General features: G+C 40.8%; 1 protein-coding gene across 4 annotated transcripts in view; it reads right to left on the bottom strand.

Annotated features, from left to right (window-relative positions):
• kcnip3a (Kv channel interacting protein 3a, calsenilin) overlaps nucleotides 1-1,313 on the bottom strand; it is a 60,482-nt gene extending 59,169 nt beyond the window's left edge. The window contains exon 1 of one of the 4 annotated variants that reach the window (XM_084138567.1): nucleotides 1,147-1,313. In XM_084138567.1, coding sequence (XP_083994693.1) covers nucleotides 1,147-1,152 — 6 coding nt within the window. In that variant the 5' untranslated portion in view covers nucleotides 1,153-1,313. The remainder of the gene's footprint in view (nucleotides 1-1,146) is intronic. The other 3 variants (XM_084138566.1, XM_084138569.1, XM_084138568.1) reach the window with 3 other exon arrangements.
• Between the last annotated feature and the right edge of the window lie 16,242 nt (nucleotides 1,314-17,555).

Raw genomic sequence — 17,555 nt, 5'->3', positions numbered from 1 at the left:
GAAAGCATAACACTTATTATCATCATGCAGAGAACAATGAGCAAATCTAGTTTTTACATTCAGATCAAACACGGTTAGATCAACGCTCTGTGGAAGTGCACCGGACTGCCCCCCAGAGTACAACCACTCATTTGTCAAAGTGAGGACGGGATTCAACCCATGTAATTATTTCAAAGCTGACATAAACTAATACATGAACGATTTAAATGCAAAACATTTCATGCAGTGAGAGAGAAGGATTCTCACAGCTTGAAGCAATCATACACCACAAGGTTCAAAACTCACCATCTGACTCATAAACATGAGTCAACAGCATGAATCCACCCGTTCATCATATTAGATATTGCCCCCAAGCTAAATCTGCAATCACCCCATGTTGAAAAAAGAACAAATTTGATTTTAGTCTCGTAAAACGTTCAAAGCATTAGGTGTGCTCAGATTCCCCAAACCAAGAGAAGATGAAAACAAGAAAAAGCGGAAAATAAATAAACTGTGAATAAGCCTCTTATCTCCAGAGGCTCGCGCGCAATGCTCTCTAAATTTACGCGACCTCACTCGACCCAGTCGTGCGGTTGTTTCTGCACAACTTTTCACCCCTTGTTACTCCCCGTGTTTTTCCACTTCACTAAAAGAGCATGTCATTTCATTTGAAGAGGTTTTTCACCCATGATTACATAAGTCTAAATTGCACTCGGCGGGTTTGAAGCGCGCGCGAGAAACATCTATTCTGTAAAGGTCTCTAAGTGCGATGGAGAGTCCGTCATTGTCACTGGCCGACCTGGTAATGATATATTTATTATATGATATAATACGCATCATATATGACACATTAAGTCACAACAACGAGGACCAGATGATTGACACCGCGACCTCTCGCGCTCTAAGGACGCACATCTACAGTTCGAGTGAAATTATGTAACTATCATCAACTCAGTCTCTTACACAGCGATGGTCGTGTAGAAGCCACAATTATGCATGCAAACATATTTGGAATATAATTTTTCACATTTATTATATTTATTCCATTGTATCGTATTAAACGTTGTTTTGTTATTCTTACTTGTGGCTCCTTGATGCCACAGCGTTATTTTTTCATTTTTTTAAAGGCATCCGTTAAGAATAAAAGTGATATGATCGATTCCTCACCTGCATTGTGTTCTTGTGATGAATCCTCCTCAAGCGCTGAGGAGAAATGTCTGTCTTGCACTCACTACAGGAGCAGCAGCTTCAGCGTGCAGATCTGTCAAGTGGAATGTGAGGGAATGCCCAAGCCAGCCTCTCTCCTCTCCTCTTCTCTCCTCTCCTGTGTGTGTGTGTGTGTGTGTGTGTGTGTCAAAGAGAGTGGGCGACCAGACATATTGGATCAAATGTGTGTCTGTGGCTTTATCCATTTTAAGTCATTTATTATCTTGGCAGATTAAAAACCTCACATAAACCTCCGCTGGCAGATTAGGATAATAGAGAAGCTGCTATGTCGAGACCGTAAAGTGGCATTAAAACGACCTCTAAAGTTTAAAGAGCTGATTTTCCCACTTTCTGCATTATGGGAAAAACTCCATTAGTTTTCCTGTAGATTAATCAGCATGGTATTAGCAACGCCAATGTCATGGTTTCGATTCTCAGAAGGAACTGAAACTATTTTTTATCTTATGCAGTTGCTTGGTTAAAGCCATGCACCATGAAATCAAAATTGACAACTCTTGTTTTTTATGGAACATTGCAGTATTTAAAACGAGTTATCCATGCACATCGTTTTTATTTTTATTTTATTCATGTGCCTTCGTAATCTTGATTCTTAAATCAAAACAACTTGCTCTCCCTCTTGCAGCGACATCCGTTTTTTTCTGATGACGTGTTTACTGGCGTGAGGGCGGGACAACCTGTCCATCACATAAGATCACAGCAATAGCAAACCACAAAGATAGTCCAATCAATTCCTGATGTTCAAAATCAAGTCCTGCCCTATCTTTTTTCTAGTTAGAGAGTTTCACAGGGATAGGCTATACCTCACAATAGGGAAGAAAAAGCGATGGCAACTTCCTTGTCATGTTGATTTTAAATAGAGCTTCCTACTCACTGAATACTGCACAGTGTACTCTATAACAAAGAAAACAGTATGCCATAATCTTCAATAAACTTCAAACAGCAGTCTAGTGTTCACATATCTTTAGTTCAGTATGCTTGTCACATGATTTTGTTGCATGTTTATTTCAGCAAGCGGCCTCCAGTTAACATCTTGGAAATAATAACAGATGTTCACATTTTTTTATCTTTTATCTTTTTGTCTTTATCTAAATGTACAGTAGTCACATAAATCATCTAAGAATAACAATACTTCAAGTTTATTTATCACACTGGAAATGGAAGATCAAGTCCATTTTGCAGTGTGTTCATTCTTAATACTAGAAATGAAGAGTGTATTGCGGGATGCAGTAGCACCTCACTGCAGTACATGAGATCTAGGGGGCGGAGTTGGATCCAGATTTAAGGGGTGGAGATTGGTAGGTTTAGGGGTGGGTTTAGGGATCAGGGGGTGGAGATGGGTAGGTTTAGGTATATGTAAGGTGGGAGGAGTTGGATCTGGATCCAACTCCTCCCCCTAGATTTCGTGTTCTGCAGTGAGGACCATCTCGCGGGATGGGGTTAGTAATATGTATAATAAGCAATATGTATAAGGTGCTATTCAATGTTTCCTTTGTCACTATATTGACCAAAAACTACAAGTGGCAAGACCAGAGGCATTTCTCAAAATGTAATTTAAAGTCTTGAGGAGATTCCTCTGTGCAGTAATGAGTCAGTTAATCAATTTGCACTGCCTCCACTAATAGCATGTCTGGGTGCTTAGACATGGCTGTGGATCTGCAGTCTGTCTCACACACACTCTGTGATGTTACATGCACTCTCTGTCCTGTAGGACATCAGATGCACTGTCAGCCCCTGTGACATCACTTGCACTCTCTGCCAAGGAACAAGAAGAGCATTGCAGTCAGTTCTTGTTTGCAGGTGAAAAGGCAGTATAATGGAATAGCATATACAGTATTTTAGATAGAATTATATACACATTTAATTTCATTTTGTTCATGAATTCAATTTTGGCTAGAGAAATATGTTTAATGTTATATGGGTTATCTAGTTATCCATCCAATCATCAGCATCACATTTTCAGCAATGTTTTGAGCTGTAATGCATGACTAATGCAAAAATGTCACAACCTAGTAATCTCTGTCATCTCTGTCTTAACACGCGTCAGTGTCATATTTTGATGTTACATAAGATGGGAGCTGTATAACACCTTCAGCATATTTCTAAGTATAGGACAACCGGAAACATGTAAATAGACTTTTATAACCAGAACATTGTTATTATAATTTGGCAAATAAGCAGATACTTTGGGGCTTCTGGACCAATTAATCACTTTCTTTCTCACACACAAACAAACACACATCAAAAATAAGGCAAACGGAAGAGTGTAAGGAAGAACCAGTGCAAGTTTTAGTAGATTATATTAAAAGATTTGGCCTGCAAACAAAAATGTTGCTGAACACAATTCTGAGTTACACAAGGTACTATAGCTTCAAGGGGACTTTTCATGCAAACTGTGCACTTCAAGGTAAAAACAATATAAAAATGTGAAAATATCAAGGAAGTACATAATGCCCTAAAGTGTGAAGCCTTTTCGGCACTAAACTGGCACATTTATATGTAAATTCCTGTTACTGTTGAGCTTGATATGCAGTTATCGCCTGGAAATGAGTTAATCACTGTGAACCCAATAATGTGCTGCACTAGTGGTTATATTTACTTACATTTTCATGATTAGTTCTAACTACGTATTGTACAGCAGTAGTGTATACTGTGGTTTGATATGTAGAGAATATATTCAGGTCGAATCTGACCAATCCTGACAGTTTTTCCCTTAAATAGTAAGCAGCAACAACCACATAACTTTTCTAGCTGTTTGTACCTAAACTGCAAAATTCTCCTGTTCTATGAGATCAGCATGTGCAAAGTCAAATTGATATGGAAAATGATACTTGTTCACTATATTTCAAGTTTTCTGAAGTCATACAATAGTATTGTGTGATGAACAGACTGATGTTATGTTCACAAAGGCAGTATTTATAACTGAAAATAATTTATTCCTGTAATGGAAAAGCTGAATTTTCATCAGCCATTACTCCAGTCTTCAGTATGGTCAATTATGTTCTCTGTGTTTGTCCCTGTAGTTTTGTTATACTTCCTGTGTCCTGTTCTGTCTGTCATCGTTGTAGTTCTTTTGTAATTTTTCATGTTGATTAGTTCCCTGATTGTTCCCAGGTGTGTTTTGTTTGTCTTGTTAGCCCTTGTGTACAAAATGTCTAAATAATTACACTTTTTTTTTTTTTTTACAAAAACGTAAATGAAAAAATGATTCCTACTTCCACGCAGAAACATCTCATGGATGCACTGGGACGCATCCTCAGTGATGTATCCTGGGATCATTGGGTGTTTCGGGTCTCGCAACATCATACACCCTCACCCAGGCAACCCAGCCGGGGTTGATCAAACCCCGACTTGCCTCCCAGTAGCAGTTCACGGATCAGCCCTCTTAATCCAAAGCCACCAAAGGTCTCTGCCGCTTCTCTCGTGGATTGAATGGCCCTTTTCTTGGCTGCCCCTGTAATGCCCAAACGACTGAGGACTTTGCAAAGTAAACGTCCTGCAAAGCCACTGCAGCTGACCTCTATAGGCTCATAGAAGGTTTTCCAGCCTCTCTTCCTGCACTCCTCCACCAGCTCCTGGTACTTAGCACGTTTCATCTCATTGGCTTCCTCAATATGCTCTTCCCAGGGCACCGTGAGTTCCAGCATGATCAGATATTTTGAAACCTCTGAGGTAACTATCATGTCTGGGCGGAGCCTTGTTGTTACAATGTTCTGAGGGAACCTCAGCTGTTTTCCCAGGTCGACCTGCAGCTGCCAGTCCGAGGCTTTATGGAGGAGGCCTGTTGTTAATTGTGGGCACGCCCGGGGTTTCTCTCCAGCTTTAATGAAGGGGACTGCCTTCTTTGGAGCATGATGTTTGCTGGTGCTGATGGCTAAGGCTAAGCTCTCAGCAATTGCCTTAAGCACCTGGTCATGGTGCCAAAGATAGCGACCATCAGCCAGTGCCTTTGGGCAGCTGCTGATGAGATGTTCTAAAGAGCCTCTTCCAGAGCAAAGAAGGCAGGAAGGTGTCTCGCTCATCCCCCAGACATGGAGGTTCGCTGAGCTTGGCAGGGCATCGTAGACAGCTTGTACCAGGAAACGGACCCGATGCACATCTGCCTGCAAGATGTTTGCCCAGGTGATCCTGCGCTGCAGTGTACTCTCCCACCTAGTCCATGCTCCCTGCTGCCGGAGTCCCACCGCCATTCTCACTCGCTCTTCCTCCACGCCTGCTCGGACTTCTTCCTGGAGTAGATGGTGCTTTTCCTTGCCACGGGCCTGGCTAACCAGAGTCTTTGGGAAGCAACCCAAGTTCGCTCTGCCTGTTGCCACGGTGCCCACCAGTGCCTTTTGTCTCAGGCATGACTCTGCCTCCTCTACTGCTTTCCCAGCCTTCCATTTCCTTCCTGTCCTCACCTCAATGCCGGCTTGTGACACCTTGCAGTTCCTGGAGTCCCTGTACTGTAGGGCTTCTCTGGTGCGTACCACCATGAATTCTTCAGTGAGGCCACTGAAGGGCAGCTGCAGTATGTTACTCGTCCCATACAGTGCAGCACTGGTGAGACTCCGTGGAAGACCCAGCCACTTCCGAAGAAAGCCACTGATCTTCCTTTCTAGGGACTCAACAGTTGTCATTGGGACTGCATAGACCAGTACGGGCCACAGGACTCGGGGCAGGATGGAATGCTGGTAGATCCAGGCTTTAAATCTACCAGGTAGACCGGACTTGTCAACCTTAGTGAGCCAAGCTCCAAGTTCATTATTGGACTTCTGACTGGCGGCAGAGTCTTTCAGGCTGGAGTCAAAGAGCTTCCCCAAACTCTTGACAGGTTGCTCCATGATGGTTGGGATGACAGTTCCTGAGATGGAAAAACAGAACTTGTCAACCACTTTTCCCTTCTTCAGCACCATGGACCTTGACTTGGATGGCTTAAAACTCATCCTTGGTGATGAGTCCCTCAAGTCCTTGTAGGATCTGCCTGCTCCCTGGGACCGATGTTGTTGTAATAGTAAGGTCATCCATATAAGCTCTTATAGGGGGGCTGTCGTACACCTGACTTGGTTAGGGCCCTCTGCATTCCACCTTGGCTGACTTGACCATCATATTAATGGCAAGAGCGAAAAGAATAACAGAGATGGTACAGCCTGTTATTATTCCTTTCCCAATGCGATGCCAGTCTGATGTTTCTGACCCAGAAGTGACCCGCATCCTAAAATTATTGTAGTAATCCAGGATCAGGTCCTTAATCTTACTGGGAACATGATGGAGGTGTAGGGTGAGCTCGACCAGCTTGTGTGGTATGGACCCACAGGCATTGGCCAGGTCCTACCACAAGACAACTAGATCGCCTCTGTTCTCATGGGCCTCTCTGATGAGTTGTGTAACTACACCAGTGTGTTCCAAGCAGCCGGGAGCTCCAGAAATCCCCCCCTTCTGCACTGAGGGGTCGATGTAGTTATTCCTGAGGAGTTTATTCCTGAGTTCTCCTCTTTGGGGATCCACACTCCCTCAGCACACCTCCTCTGGTCCGCAACTCTTCCTCTTCACCAAATCACCTTCAAGATCTTCCACAGGTGCCGGAGAAGCTCTGGGCAGCGCTCATAGACCACTGCGGTAGATCGTGAGTGGGCTGCCTTGATGATCTCCTCAACCTCCTTCAGACTTGGCTCCCTCATGTTGAACTCTGTTGTTGGGGGGCGGGGCTGATGAGAGCTCTGTTGGGCTCCAGCTCTTGCTCTCTCAGGGAATTGCTCACTGTGTCCTGTAGGAAGCAATTCACTTCCTCTGTTGAGCACTCAAGCCGACCACTGCGCTTATCCCCGAGCAGTTGTTTTGTGAAGCCTGTTTTGAGGCCGCTCGCTTCCTGGCTCTCTCTCTCCCCGGTCTCCCGTGCCACTCTGCTCTGCGTAGGATCATCAGCTTCTTCCACAGGATGTTTTGCAGCTCTGCTAATGGTCGCTTCTCCTCATCCGTAGCTTTCTTATACTGTTTCTTGAGGGTGCGAAGCTCCTGATGCAGGTGATGTATCTTGTTAGCCCTGCGGTTCATGGTGTAGGAGGCAGGCTTGGTTTTTCCTTTCTCATTCCTGCAGAATCTTTCTGATCAATAGCTGACGATGATGGTAGTCATCGTTTGGAGTCAGCTGTCAGCATCTCCTTTAGCTGTGGCTTGGATGATGATGTTAGACACATCCTCGTCAAACTGCAGCCACTCTCTCTGTTTGTTGGCTGGGGGCCACTTAATCCGCTGCTGCGGAACTACTCTGCTGGGATTGGGAGGCTCTGGTACGTGGAGGGACTGGGCTCTGTGGGTTGCCTCCTGGCCGGGCTCCTCCTGCATCTCACCAGGTTCAAGACCTGTGCGTTAAATATTCAATACTTCAATATTTAATAAATATATATTTTCCAATTATCATATACTGTAAATTTCCATTAACATTTAAATTACATTTTCCTCAAGATGGGATTTTACCTCTGTTATACCTTATATTCAACTTATTATGGTTTACAGTGTAAAAGAAAACCATAAAAGCTTTACATCGTGCTCATAAAGAAGATTGAGCAAAAAGGAGACTACAGCTACATAATGTGGTTTTGGTGAGTCTAGATGGATTATATAGTGTTGTTATAGATAAAGGAAATTACAGTGGTAGCAGAGGTGTTGGTACCTTAATGAGAATTCAAGCGATAACATTCATGCAGAATGTCAGATACTGCTGACCTGTGAACCGAAGAAATCTCTGTCACCATTGTTACCTTGAGTCAGCCAATTAACCTCAGGTTAAAGAGAGACTATTCTTGCCATTAGTGTAGTTTCTTTTGATAATAAGCCATTTATATTAGTGAGTAAAAACAGACAAACATTACTTCCTGTTAGAGCCATGGCCCAAAAATTGAGCAGTAACACTTTGAGCAAAAATGTATGCCCTAGCTAAAAAATCTGCCTCCAGAAACCAGTGAAATAAATGCATTGGATTAGTGTAGATTTTTTACATCGGCTTTACAAACTCCTTTTAACTTTTAAGCTACATCCACCAAACTCAGCACAGAGCTTCATTCTGTTCTCACTCGGGTTATTTGATCTTTTCTAGCAGATCAGACTTACAGTTTTTGTAGTGGAAGATCAAACATCCTATAGACTTCTATTGATGATTTCTGACTGTAATTTCTCAAGCTATGTCCATCTGTCTTATCCAACTCCTAATGTTTACCTTCAAGGCTTTAAAAACTCTTTAAAGGGGGAAAAACTGTTTCAGGACTTTGTTAGAAAACATCAAGGTTTGTCATGACAAACTGTTCTTGTCTAGTTCTGGGTTAGACTTATAGACTGATGGTTTTATAGTTCTAAACCAACTGACTGTTCAATTAATACATTTCTTTGACAGAAACTGCAGATCCATTTCCAACATTTAAATTCCCCCTCAACAGATATTATAGTATATTTCCATTTGTTAATAGTTCTAAATGGTTAATTATACTGAAAAGGTACAATGAAGAGGTACCTCCTCTGCCTGTTCTGAGTAAATCTAGTGAATTGTTCCAGAAAATCCTGCTTGTCCTGTAACTTCTTCTTTTAGTTTCTTGGCAGATTGCATTGTTCATTTGTTGCACCTACTGTACAGGAGTGTGTAGAGTGTTGCAGTAATCTTTTGGCTATTCAATCAAAAGGGGCCAAACTAAATCTATAAAAAAAATATGAAAAAATTGTCCCGTATCTGCCAGATTTAGAGTGTTTGTGTCCGGTATCGGCCAGGGAGGCCATTTTGTAAACCCCGAACTGCACTTCCCAGTCCTTCAACCCTCTCTCTGTCTCACATCAGCCCTGTGTCTCCTTCCACGCAACCTGTCCATCACATTGTGGATCAGCCTCGAAATGTTAGCTTACCAGCTCAGCCATGGGATCACGATTCCCGAGCTCCACCTCGAACCCCCAGGCCGGTAACTCCAACTGGGACTGTCAAGCAGACATCTCCGCCTTGGCTCCTCCCTCCATCAGCTCCACCTGGGACCGTCATCCCTACGGCTACACCTTGGTCAGTCGTCGCTCTGCCTGCACCATGGACTCCCGTGTCCGTAATGTCCGTATGTAAGGGATCCTCTGTGTTTCATGTCTGTTTGGGTAGGTTAGCATGTGTTTAATTCTGTGTTCTGTGTTTTTGTTCGTTTCTATGGTTTCTCATTGTTTGATTATCGTTTGCACCCGTTGTCCATTTTGTTGATTGGTTTGTCTGTCTATTTAAGCCCTGGGTTTCGTTCCGTTCATGGTCATTATATCAGTTGTTTTGTTTCATAGTGTTCTTAATGTTTTGAGTTTTGTTAAATAAAGATCCACACTGCTGCGAAAAGATCCTTCTCACCTTTATTGCAAACGGAACGTGACATTTATACAGTAATTTTTTCCACCATTTTCAATTATCCGAATATTCATTCATTCAGTCAGTCTGTTACGTCTTGTTTTGGTCATGTTTCTTGATGTCATGTGATTCCCTGTTATAGTCATGTGATCCTGCCATGTGTTCCCTTGTCTAATGTGTCATGTTTTCATTGGTTCAATGTTTCATTGTTCACAGGTGTCCCTTGTCTAGTCATTAGTCCTTGTGTATTTAAGCCCTCATGCCATGTGTCCTTGTCAAGTAGTGTTTTGTGTACCACTGTTGGTAAGCTCCATGTCATGTTTATGTTCTTGTTTTGTGTTTCACGCTGCGCCACGCTTTTGTTTTCTGTTTGATCACGTTTTTGTAAATAAACTGCAATTGGGTTCTCAACAAATTGCCTTCAGTGGACAGTTCATTACTCAGTCAGTAAACATTTCAATTTAATTATTAAAAAAATCATCTTAGAATATAATAGAATCTTTTCCCCTTTCTTGTTATACAATCATCATAAAGCTCTGAAAATGTTCAGCCAATGTCATTCTTGCACCAGCACATGCAACATCTTATTGACAGGATTCATGATGCTTATTGACAATGATCCATTTAGCTATGAGGTACTGTACAGTGTTAACAGAGTGCTAGTCTGCAGCTTTGCCTGTCCTACACCATGACATCTCACTGCCCTTTACGCTGCGTTTAATGAGTCCACTGGACCAACTGAATGAGCATTAGTTTTCTCCCTCACTCTCTCATGCTCTCTTTCTACTGTCTGAATGAACATTGCCAATTAAACTTTCTCAGGACAGCCTCACTATCTTATTCGCTGGGAGCACAATTCTCATGGAAACAAGTTGAAACCATCATTTCTAAGAATATCCTGTTTAAAAAAAAACAACATTTAAAAATGTGTTCAAAATGCACTACCACTCAAAGCTGAATTTTCAGCATCATTACTCCAGGCTTCAAGGGTTAGTTCCCCCAAAAATGAAAATTCTGTCAGTAATTACTCACCCTCATGTTGTTCCAACCCCATAAGACTTTTGTTCATTTTCAGAACACAAATTAAGATATTTTTGATGAAATCTGAGAGCTGTCTCACTCCTCCATAGGCTTCTATGGGATCGAAACTTGCCGGCCCAGAAAAGTTAGTAAAGGCATTGTTAAAATAGTCCAAGTGACTACAGTGGTTCACCCATAAATTTATCAAGTGACGAGAATACATTTTGTGCACAAAAAACAAACAAAAAGAACGACTTTATTCAACTATTAATTTTCTTCTGTGTGGGCCTGAGTGAATTCACATAGTGTAACAGCGCAGCGCTACTGTGTTGTACGTCACCACGTAGACTCACGTTGGCCGACGCTGGTCGTGTGTGATGCGTGAGCCTACGTGGTGACGTACAACACAGAAGCGCTGCGCTGTTACACTACGTGTTCTGAAGATGAACGAAAGTCTTACTGGGTTGGAACAACATGAGGGTGAGTAACTGACAAAATTTTCAGTTTTGGGTGAACTAACCCTTTCAGTGTCACATGATTCTTCAGAAATTGTATAATATGCTCATTTTCTGCTCAAGGAACATTTCTTATTATTATCAATGTTAAAAACATTGTGCTGCTTAATATTTTTATGTAAACTTTTTTTCAGGAATAAAGAGTTCAAAAGAACAGCATTGTTTGACATATAAATCTTTTGTAACATTATAATCTTTACTGTCACCTTTGATAATTTTCATTGCCAATGTGTGAACAGCTTGTAACAAACTTAAAAATGAGACCTTCCCCAACTAACTAGGTTGTCAGTGAAAGCCTGTCGACAGATTTTTATGTGAAAGACTAAAATTTTGCTAGGAAAATCAAGGGGATGTGACGTTTAAACACGCTCTTGCCGAGAGCCTCTCTTCCGTTCTGATACATGAAATGAATGCATTCAGTATGCTTATACAATGTTCAGCATAATGCCGAAAGAGCTATTCTTTACTGTAATGTAAATGTGTCATGCAAAGAAAAGGGATTAATTCAAACTATAGTCTCGCATAGCCAGATCTATATAGTCTATATTCTTAAATATGCTTTAGAATCACACCGTAAATTATAATCAAGGCCGTAAATACTGTAGTAACGTCCATGATGGATGAAGATTTTGGCGTGGTGTCCGTGACGGCTGAAGATTTTGCCGTGGTGTCCATGATGGCTGGAGACTCTGGTGTGGCATCCATGTTGACTTTAGCATGGCGGCCATGATGGGATGAGGCTCTGGAATGGTGGCCATGATGGGACAAGTGAGGGCTACTGCTGGAGTGTCGCGTTCCTCCTCCGCGACTCCCACAGTAAATGCAGAGCTGCTCAACTGCAGTGCAAGATTGATGTAATATTCCAGCGTCCAGTCAGGGTGCCGCAATGGCATGGACGAACTGAGCGGCTCTGATAATCGGTGTCTGGATGTTCATAAACAGTATATTTTTGCAAAGGTATTTCCAACTTCTTTTTACTTCTAAGCAAAAAAGAGAAAAACAAAAAAGAACTTCAGCGTGAATATATCTGTACCTTAAAGGGACACTCCACCCATTTGCACTAAGCTTTGCATTGTTAGAAACCCAGTCATACTATTGAATGGTCGTGCAACACTCTCTCATTTTCCCCTGAGACGGGAGAAATCCGTTATTTACCTCTTACACTTCCTCCCACAATGACGCAAAAATCGTCATTTTGCGTCATTGTCGGAGGAAGTGTAAGAGGGGGGGTTTTCTGTTGAGACTACAAGCACTAGTTTCTCATCTCTCCAATCTTTCCCAGGGGGCGGGACCCGCTCACGCTACAGACCTATTACAGATCAGTGGGTGGGACTTTACTCTCTGAAACTGAAAGCAATATCCTCCATCTTGTTTGAAGCTAAGCTAACAGGCGCTGTGGAGACAGATGTAAAGTTATGACAATAGCGGAGGAGAGTACTCAATATGATATAGAAGAAGAGGATTTCGGAAGTCTGATGCTTGAATCAGCTGTTTGTGGCTACCTTTACAAGCCGCATTATAGCGAAGAGCAGCCGAGGCAGAAGACCTGCCTGCCGCGGACGAGGAGCCCGGACTGGCTCGAGTTAGGGCGGACTGGTGGCGCCGGTGATCTCACTATGCAACTACGAACACAGAGATAGAGTCCGTCTGTGGCAAAGAATTTCAACGATGACAATTTCTCCTGGACGAAATCTCTGAATCAGACGAGGACACGGACGTTTGTGTTGTGAACTATCCTAGTTTCGCACCGCATATGTTCTGACTGAACATCCCGGTACCATGCAATAATTCACCTTTTAGAAAGAAATACAAACGAGGAGTAATGCACTAATGAGTTCGCCAACTAACTAGACATTTTGTGTGAAATGAATTTCAAGCTCTGGTGGTAGCTAGCCTTGTAGACGGAAGAGTGATTTCTCTTATAGGCAGATATGCGCTGTTCTGGATTAGTGGGAGTGGCTTGCGGAGCTGTGCAATGTGGTGCATTGTGGGAGTTGTTGTCTTTCATACAAATGCGTCCTGAAGTTATTTTTTGTCTTTCCTCGGTCACGAAGGCACCAAATTCAAATTTTATTTTACATTTCGACTACATATATGACCCACTTTCAATAAAAAACAATGTTCCTATGGGTGGAATGCCCCTTTAAGCATGTTCACTCTCTTGTATGTTATGTGTACAGAGTGCGAGCACAAGCAATAAAATGTTGGCTGCAGTTCACTTAATGGCCACCGGTGTCTCTAAGAACAAGGGTTTCTGAATTCTACATAGAGCCCCTTTAATGCATCTTTGCTGAATACAAGTTTTGAACTGTGGTGTATTCGCAAAAAATCTTAATAGATCTTAGTAAATTGATCTTGTTTTAAGTATGTTTCGTTTTTTGTTGTTGTGAAAAACACGACAGTATAAGAAAGTGTTTAGGAAGTGCAATACGATCATACATTTGTTCTCTTCATTTGCTAGTTGCGTTCCATTGGTCAATAGCAGATGCAAGCATTATTGACGAGGAGATTGTAATGAACATTGTTGTGGCTGATGCCACTCTCTCTCTCTCTCTCTCTCTCTTTCATTATTATAGGAGCTTTAGTATGCTCATGTCCAGCTGGGGACAATAATCACAATGGCGAAAGATTATATTGTTCATCTAGCCTGTGTTACAGTATGTGTTAAGAAGGTTATGTCCTTGATTATTCAATACAATATTGTGTTGTGAATTAAAATTAAATGAGAATCAAAAGAACAGCTCTCTCGTTGCTGTAATATGGTAAATGCAGTGATGTTTGTCACTATTATGATGATATAACTAACATAATTCAGTCAAACTACCACTCAATTCAATGTATGAAGCACAGGTGCTGCATTGATATAATTTGTTTTTAGGAAGAGCTGCACATCTAATTTTAGATGCATTTAAAAATAGCAGACTTTTCACAGCCACGATTTGCATTCCTCACACTTGATGGCTTATTTGCTTTCTCTCGACAGACATAACCCAAAGAAAATAGATCTCATTCATTGGATATGACTTTATCAGTTTGCAAACCAACACTGTAAACCACCTTAAACTTTTTACTTCCTGACACAATGAGATGGTTGAGGGTTTGATAAACCCTTACATCTAAACAAAGTCTTATAAAAATGAAGAAAAAGAGAGGCAAAGTAAAACAAGACGAGGAGGAGAGGGCTGAATTTGTTGTCTTGGAGACTGTTGCTAAGTATCAGTATCAGGGAAGCATAGTTACAGTGTGAGCTAAAAGGGAGAGACACTTTTTTGAGATTGTGATTTTAAAAATGTGCAATACATTTAAGAATTGTAACATGGCGGGAGTGGTTTCACACTTTTAAGGAAATGCGTAGCTCGTGTGCACTCATGAGGGTGGGAGTTAAGTCTAGACTTGAATGACCAAAATTATTTTTAGCCCACCTCAAGCAGTGAGAGACCCCTGGAGAATGGGAGCATTAATTATGGCAGAGTGTGTGAATGTGTGAGGAAGAGAGAGAACAAGCGAGCAAGATTGATTTAATCAACAATACACACAATTAGCTCAAAGGACATATGAAACTGTGAATTAATTTGAAATCAGAGAGGCTATGTTCGCTTTAATTGACCCAGTGGTGGATTAGATTGCTTAAAATATGTAATAGAATACATAATGTTGTGTGTTCAGCTGTGACCGTCATCCCACTTCCACCCAAAAACCATCCCCAGGCTTATAAGTCATTTATGGCACTCTTGGGGATATTTCTTAATAAAAATAGACACTGATGACTCAGACATGTACTGTATATTAACTGACATGCAAATCACAGACTGTGTGGTTTCAAATAAATGTACTTTCTTTTTTTATTGCTATGTACTATTCTATGTATACTATATGCTATGTTTTGTGAAGGGGGGGGGGGGGGGGGGGATATGCTGGCAATATTCATCATGTATCTTTCAGAAACTCATGTATCACATAATAATGATATATGGTGGTATTGTGATCAAAATGTAATGCTTGCAAATGCAATGTATTTACTGCTTATTATTAGTTGATTCAATGTTTAATAGTCTTAAAAGCATTTTTTTTCCTAATTTGGCATAAAAATAAAAATGATTCTGTTTAGTGTTATTTTTAAAGGCTGGACACTATCATCTATCAGTAAATGAGAAAGACCATCCAGGTTATCTCAAAGTCCCATTGTATTTTTTTAAGTCATTGGAGAGGACACATTGGATAACTCTAAAATACACTGGAAAAATTGGAGTAGGAAAACGATAATGTTAATGCTAATACACATCTCATTTAAATTCCCATTTAAAGAAAAATACTGATAAAGTGCTCAATAGAAATATCTGAACATAAGCCAATTGTAATGTCTGGGTGGTAGTTGAAGGCGCAAGATGAAGATGAGGGTAAATATAGTCTTAACGGAAACAAACTCGGGCAGGACAGAGTGGGCGGACAGAACCCTGCACTCCGGTCGGGTGCAAAGGATTTGTCAGCCAGTCACTCATCAGGGCCCTCAAGATGCTTGGAGTGAAGGGACTGCACATCAGGAAAGCCGTCAAGAACATCACGGACGCTGCTGAAAATTATGCTAAAGGTATTGATCTTAGACATTTAATGAAGTTCCTAAACGTAAGTTAGGGAGGAGTAAGCCAATCTAATCTTTCAGTCAACAGCCTGAGTATATAAGCATGCTTGCCTCTCTCTAGCATAAACTGTTCCAGCATCCCTCCACCTCCATCTTAGGTACCTTGCCCTTTGTAATCATATCCTACATTTAGCCACTGTGGGGGGTATATCAAGAGCTCGAGTTGAAGCTGCTTCATCGAGCCCCTCATCAGTGGATAGCAAACCAAATAAGTTTAACCTAATATCTTAAAGATTTTATGACAAACAAACTTGTTAATGTGTTGTATTACAACTAATCACTTTTCTTGTTCACCATTCGAAAGGTTTTAAATATTTGTATTTTCTTTCACCTATTGTTTAGCTTTAGATGCATTTACCGTCATGTTCACTTTGTGTGGTTTTTGAAGCATCAACTTTAAGGGGCCAATCCACTATATGGACTCGCAGAGATGGATACAATAAGGTTAATTTGTTAACATCAGTTAAAGGGATGGTTCGGAGTAAAATCAACCTAGTGTGCTATGCAACATGACATCGAGCCAAACCCTTTTTTCCCTTGGTTGAACATTTTTAAAGTTAGAGCTTATTTAGAGATATCAGCCTGATGGCTTAGTGCAGGCGCTAATGGCTCCAAATTTTTATCTCGTAAATTACCCCACTAATAATGCCCAGAATGCAAACTTCTACAGTAGTACAAATAGGTTCTGTACTCATAAAACGAGGGATTGGAAAGTTTGTAAGTACATCAGGAGTTTATTTAAATAACACTTGCCTGACGGCTCATGCTACTGCTAACCCGGACACCGACGTCACTTCACTGAGTTAAGAAAAGCACGTAAAAGTCCTGACAGAAAGTGATGCATAAGGATGTAGTGTAACGACGCCCAGTTCCAGGAATGCAATATTTTGTTGGCAGTACCAGTTTATAACAAATATTAGTTAACACTAAGTTATCAACACTTCGGAAAATAAAATAATAATTTGTCGTTACACTACATCCTTATGCATCGCTTTCTGTCAGGACTTTTTTTTTTTTTTTTTGCCTAAATTCTAAATGATCCAACAAAATGAGCCTATGAGAGAGCAATACTTTCAGTATACTCATTTATTTGAACTGTAGAAACTTGTGGTGGAAAGAGTAATAAAATATTCTACTCAAGTAAAAGTACTACTACTTCAATTCAATTTAAGTAACAAGTAAAATTACTGGTCTAAAAATATACTCAAGTAAAAAGTAGCTAATTTAAAATAAACTCAAGAGTAAAAGTTACTGAGTTACTTTTTTAACAGCAGGGGTGGGGTGGGGGACTCTCCAGTGTAGGTTGTAACGGTATGAGATTTTCACAGTATGATAACGTCTGCGAAAATATCATATTTACAGTATGAATCAATTATTACATAAATAATCGTTATTATTAAATTATGGTTATTATTATTATCATCATCAGTTAAAATTAGTTTTTTTTTGTTTAAACATGCTTTTATTAAAACAAACTTGAAACCATTTGTTTGTTTTGTTTATTAAAATTTCATTAAAACATGTCTAAAAAACTAAATTCAATAATTGATAATGAATTAGATTTACAACTTATTTTAAAGGTCCCATGACATGAAATTTTCACTTTCTGAGGTTTTTTAACATTAATATGAGTTCCCCTCGCCTGTATACGGTCCCCAAGTTTCTAGAAATTTCAATCGGTGTAAATCGAGCTTTTGCTATCTTTCTCTGCCTTTGAGAAAATGGAGGCTCATACGCGCTGATCTTGAATCTCCTCTTTAGGACGTCATAAGGAGGAAATGTTACCTCCCCTGTCTCTGCTTTGCATGCGAAAATGCGCTAGGAAGTAGAACGCGCGCGC

The sequence above is a fragment of the Abramis brama genome (assembly GCF_963993115.1).
Source record: "Abramis brama genome assembly, chromosome: 16".
Taxonomy (NCBI): Eukaryota; Metazoa; Chordata; class Actinopteri; order Cypriniformes; family Leuciscidae; genus Abramis; species Abramis brama.
Note: the sequence above shows the minus strand (reverse complement) of the source record. Positions and strands in the feature narration are given on the sequence as shown.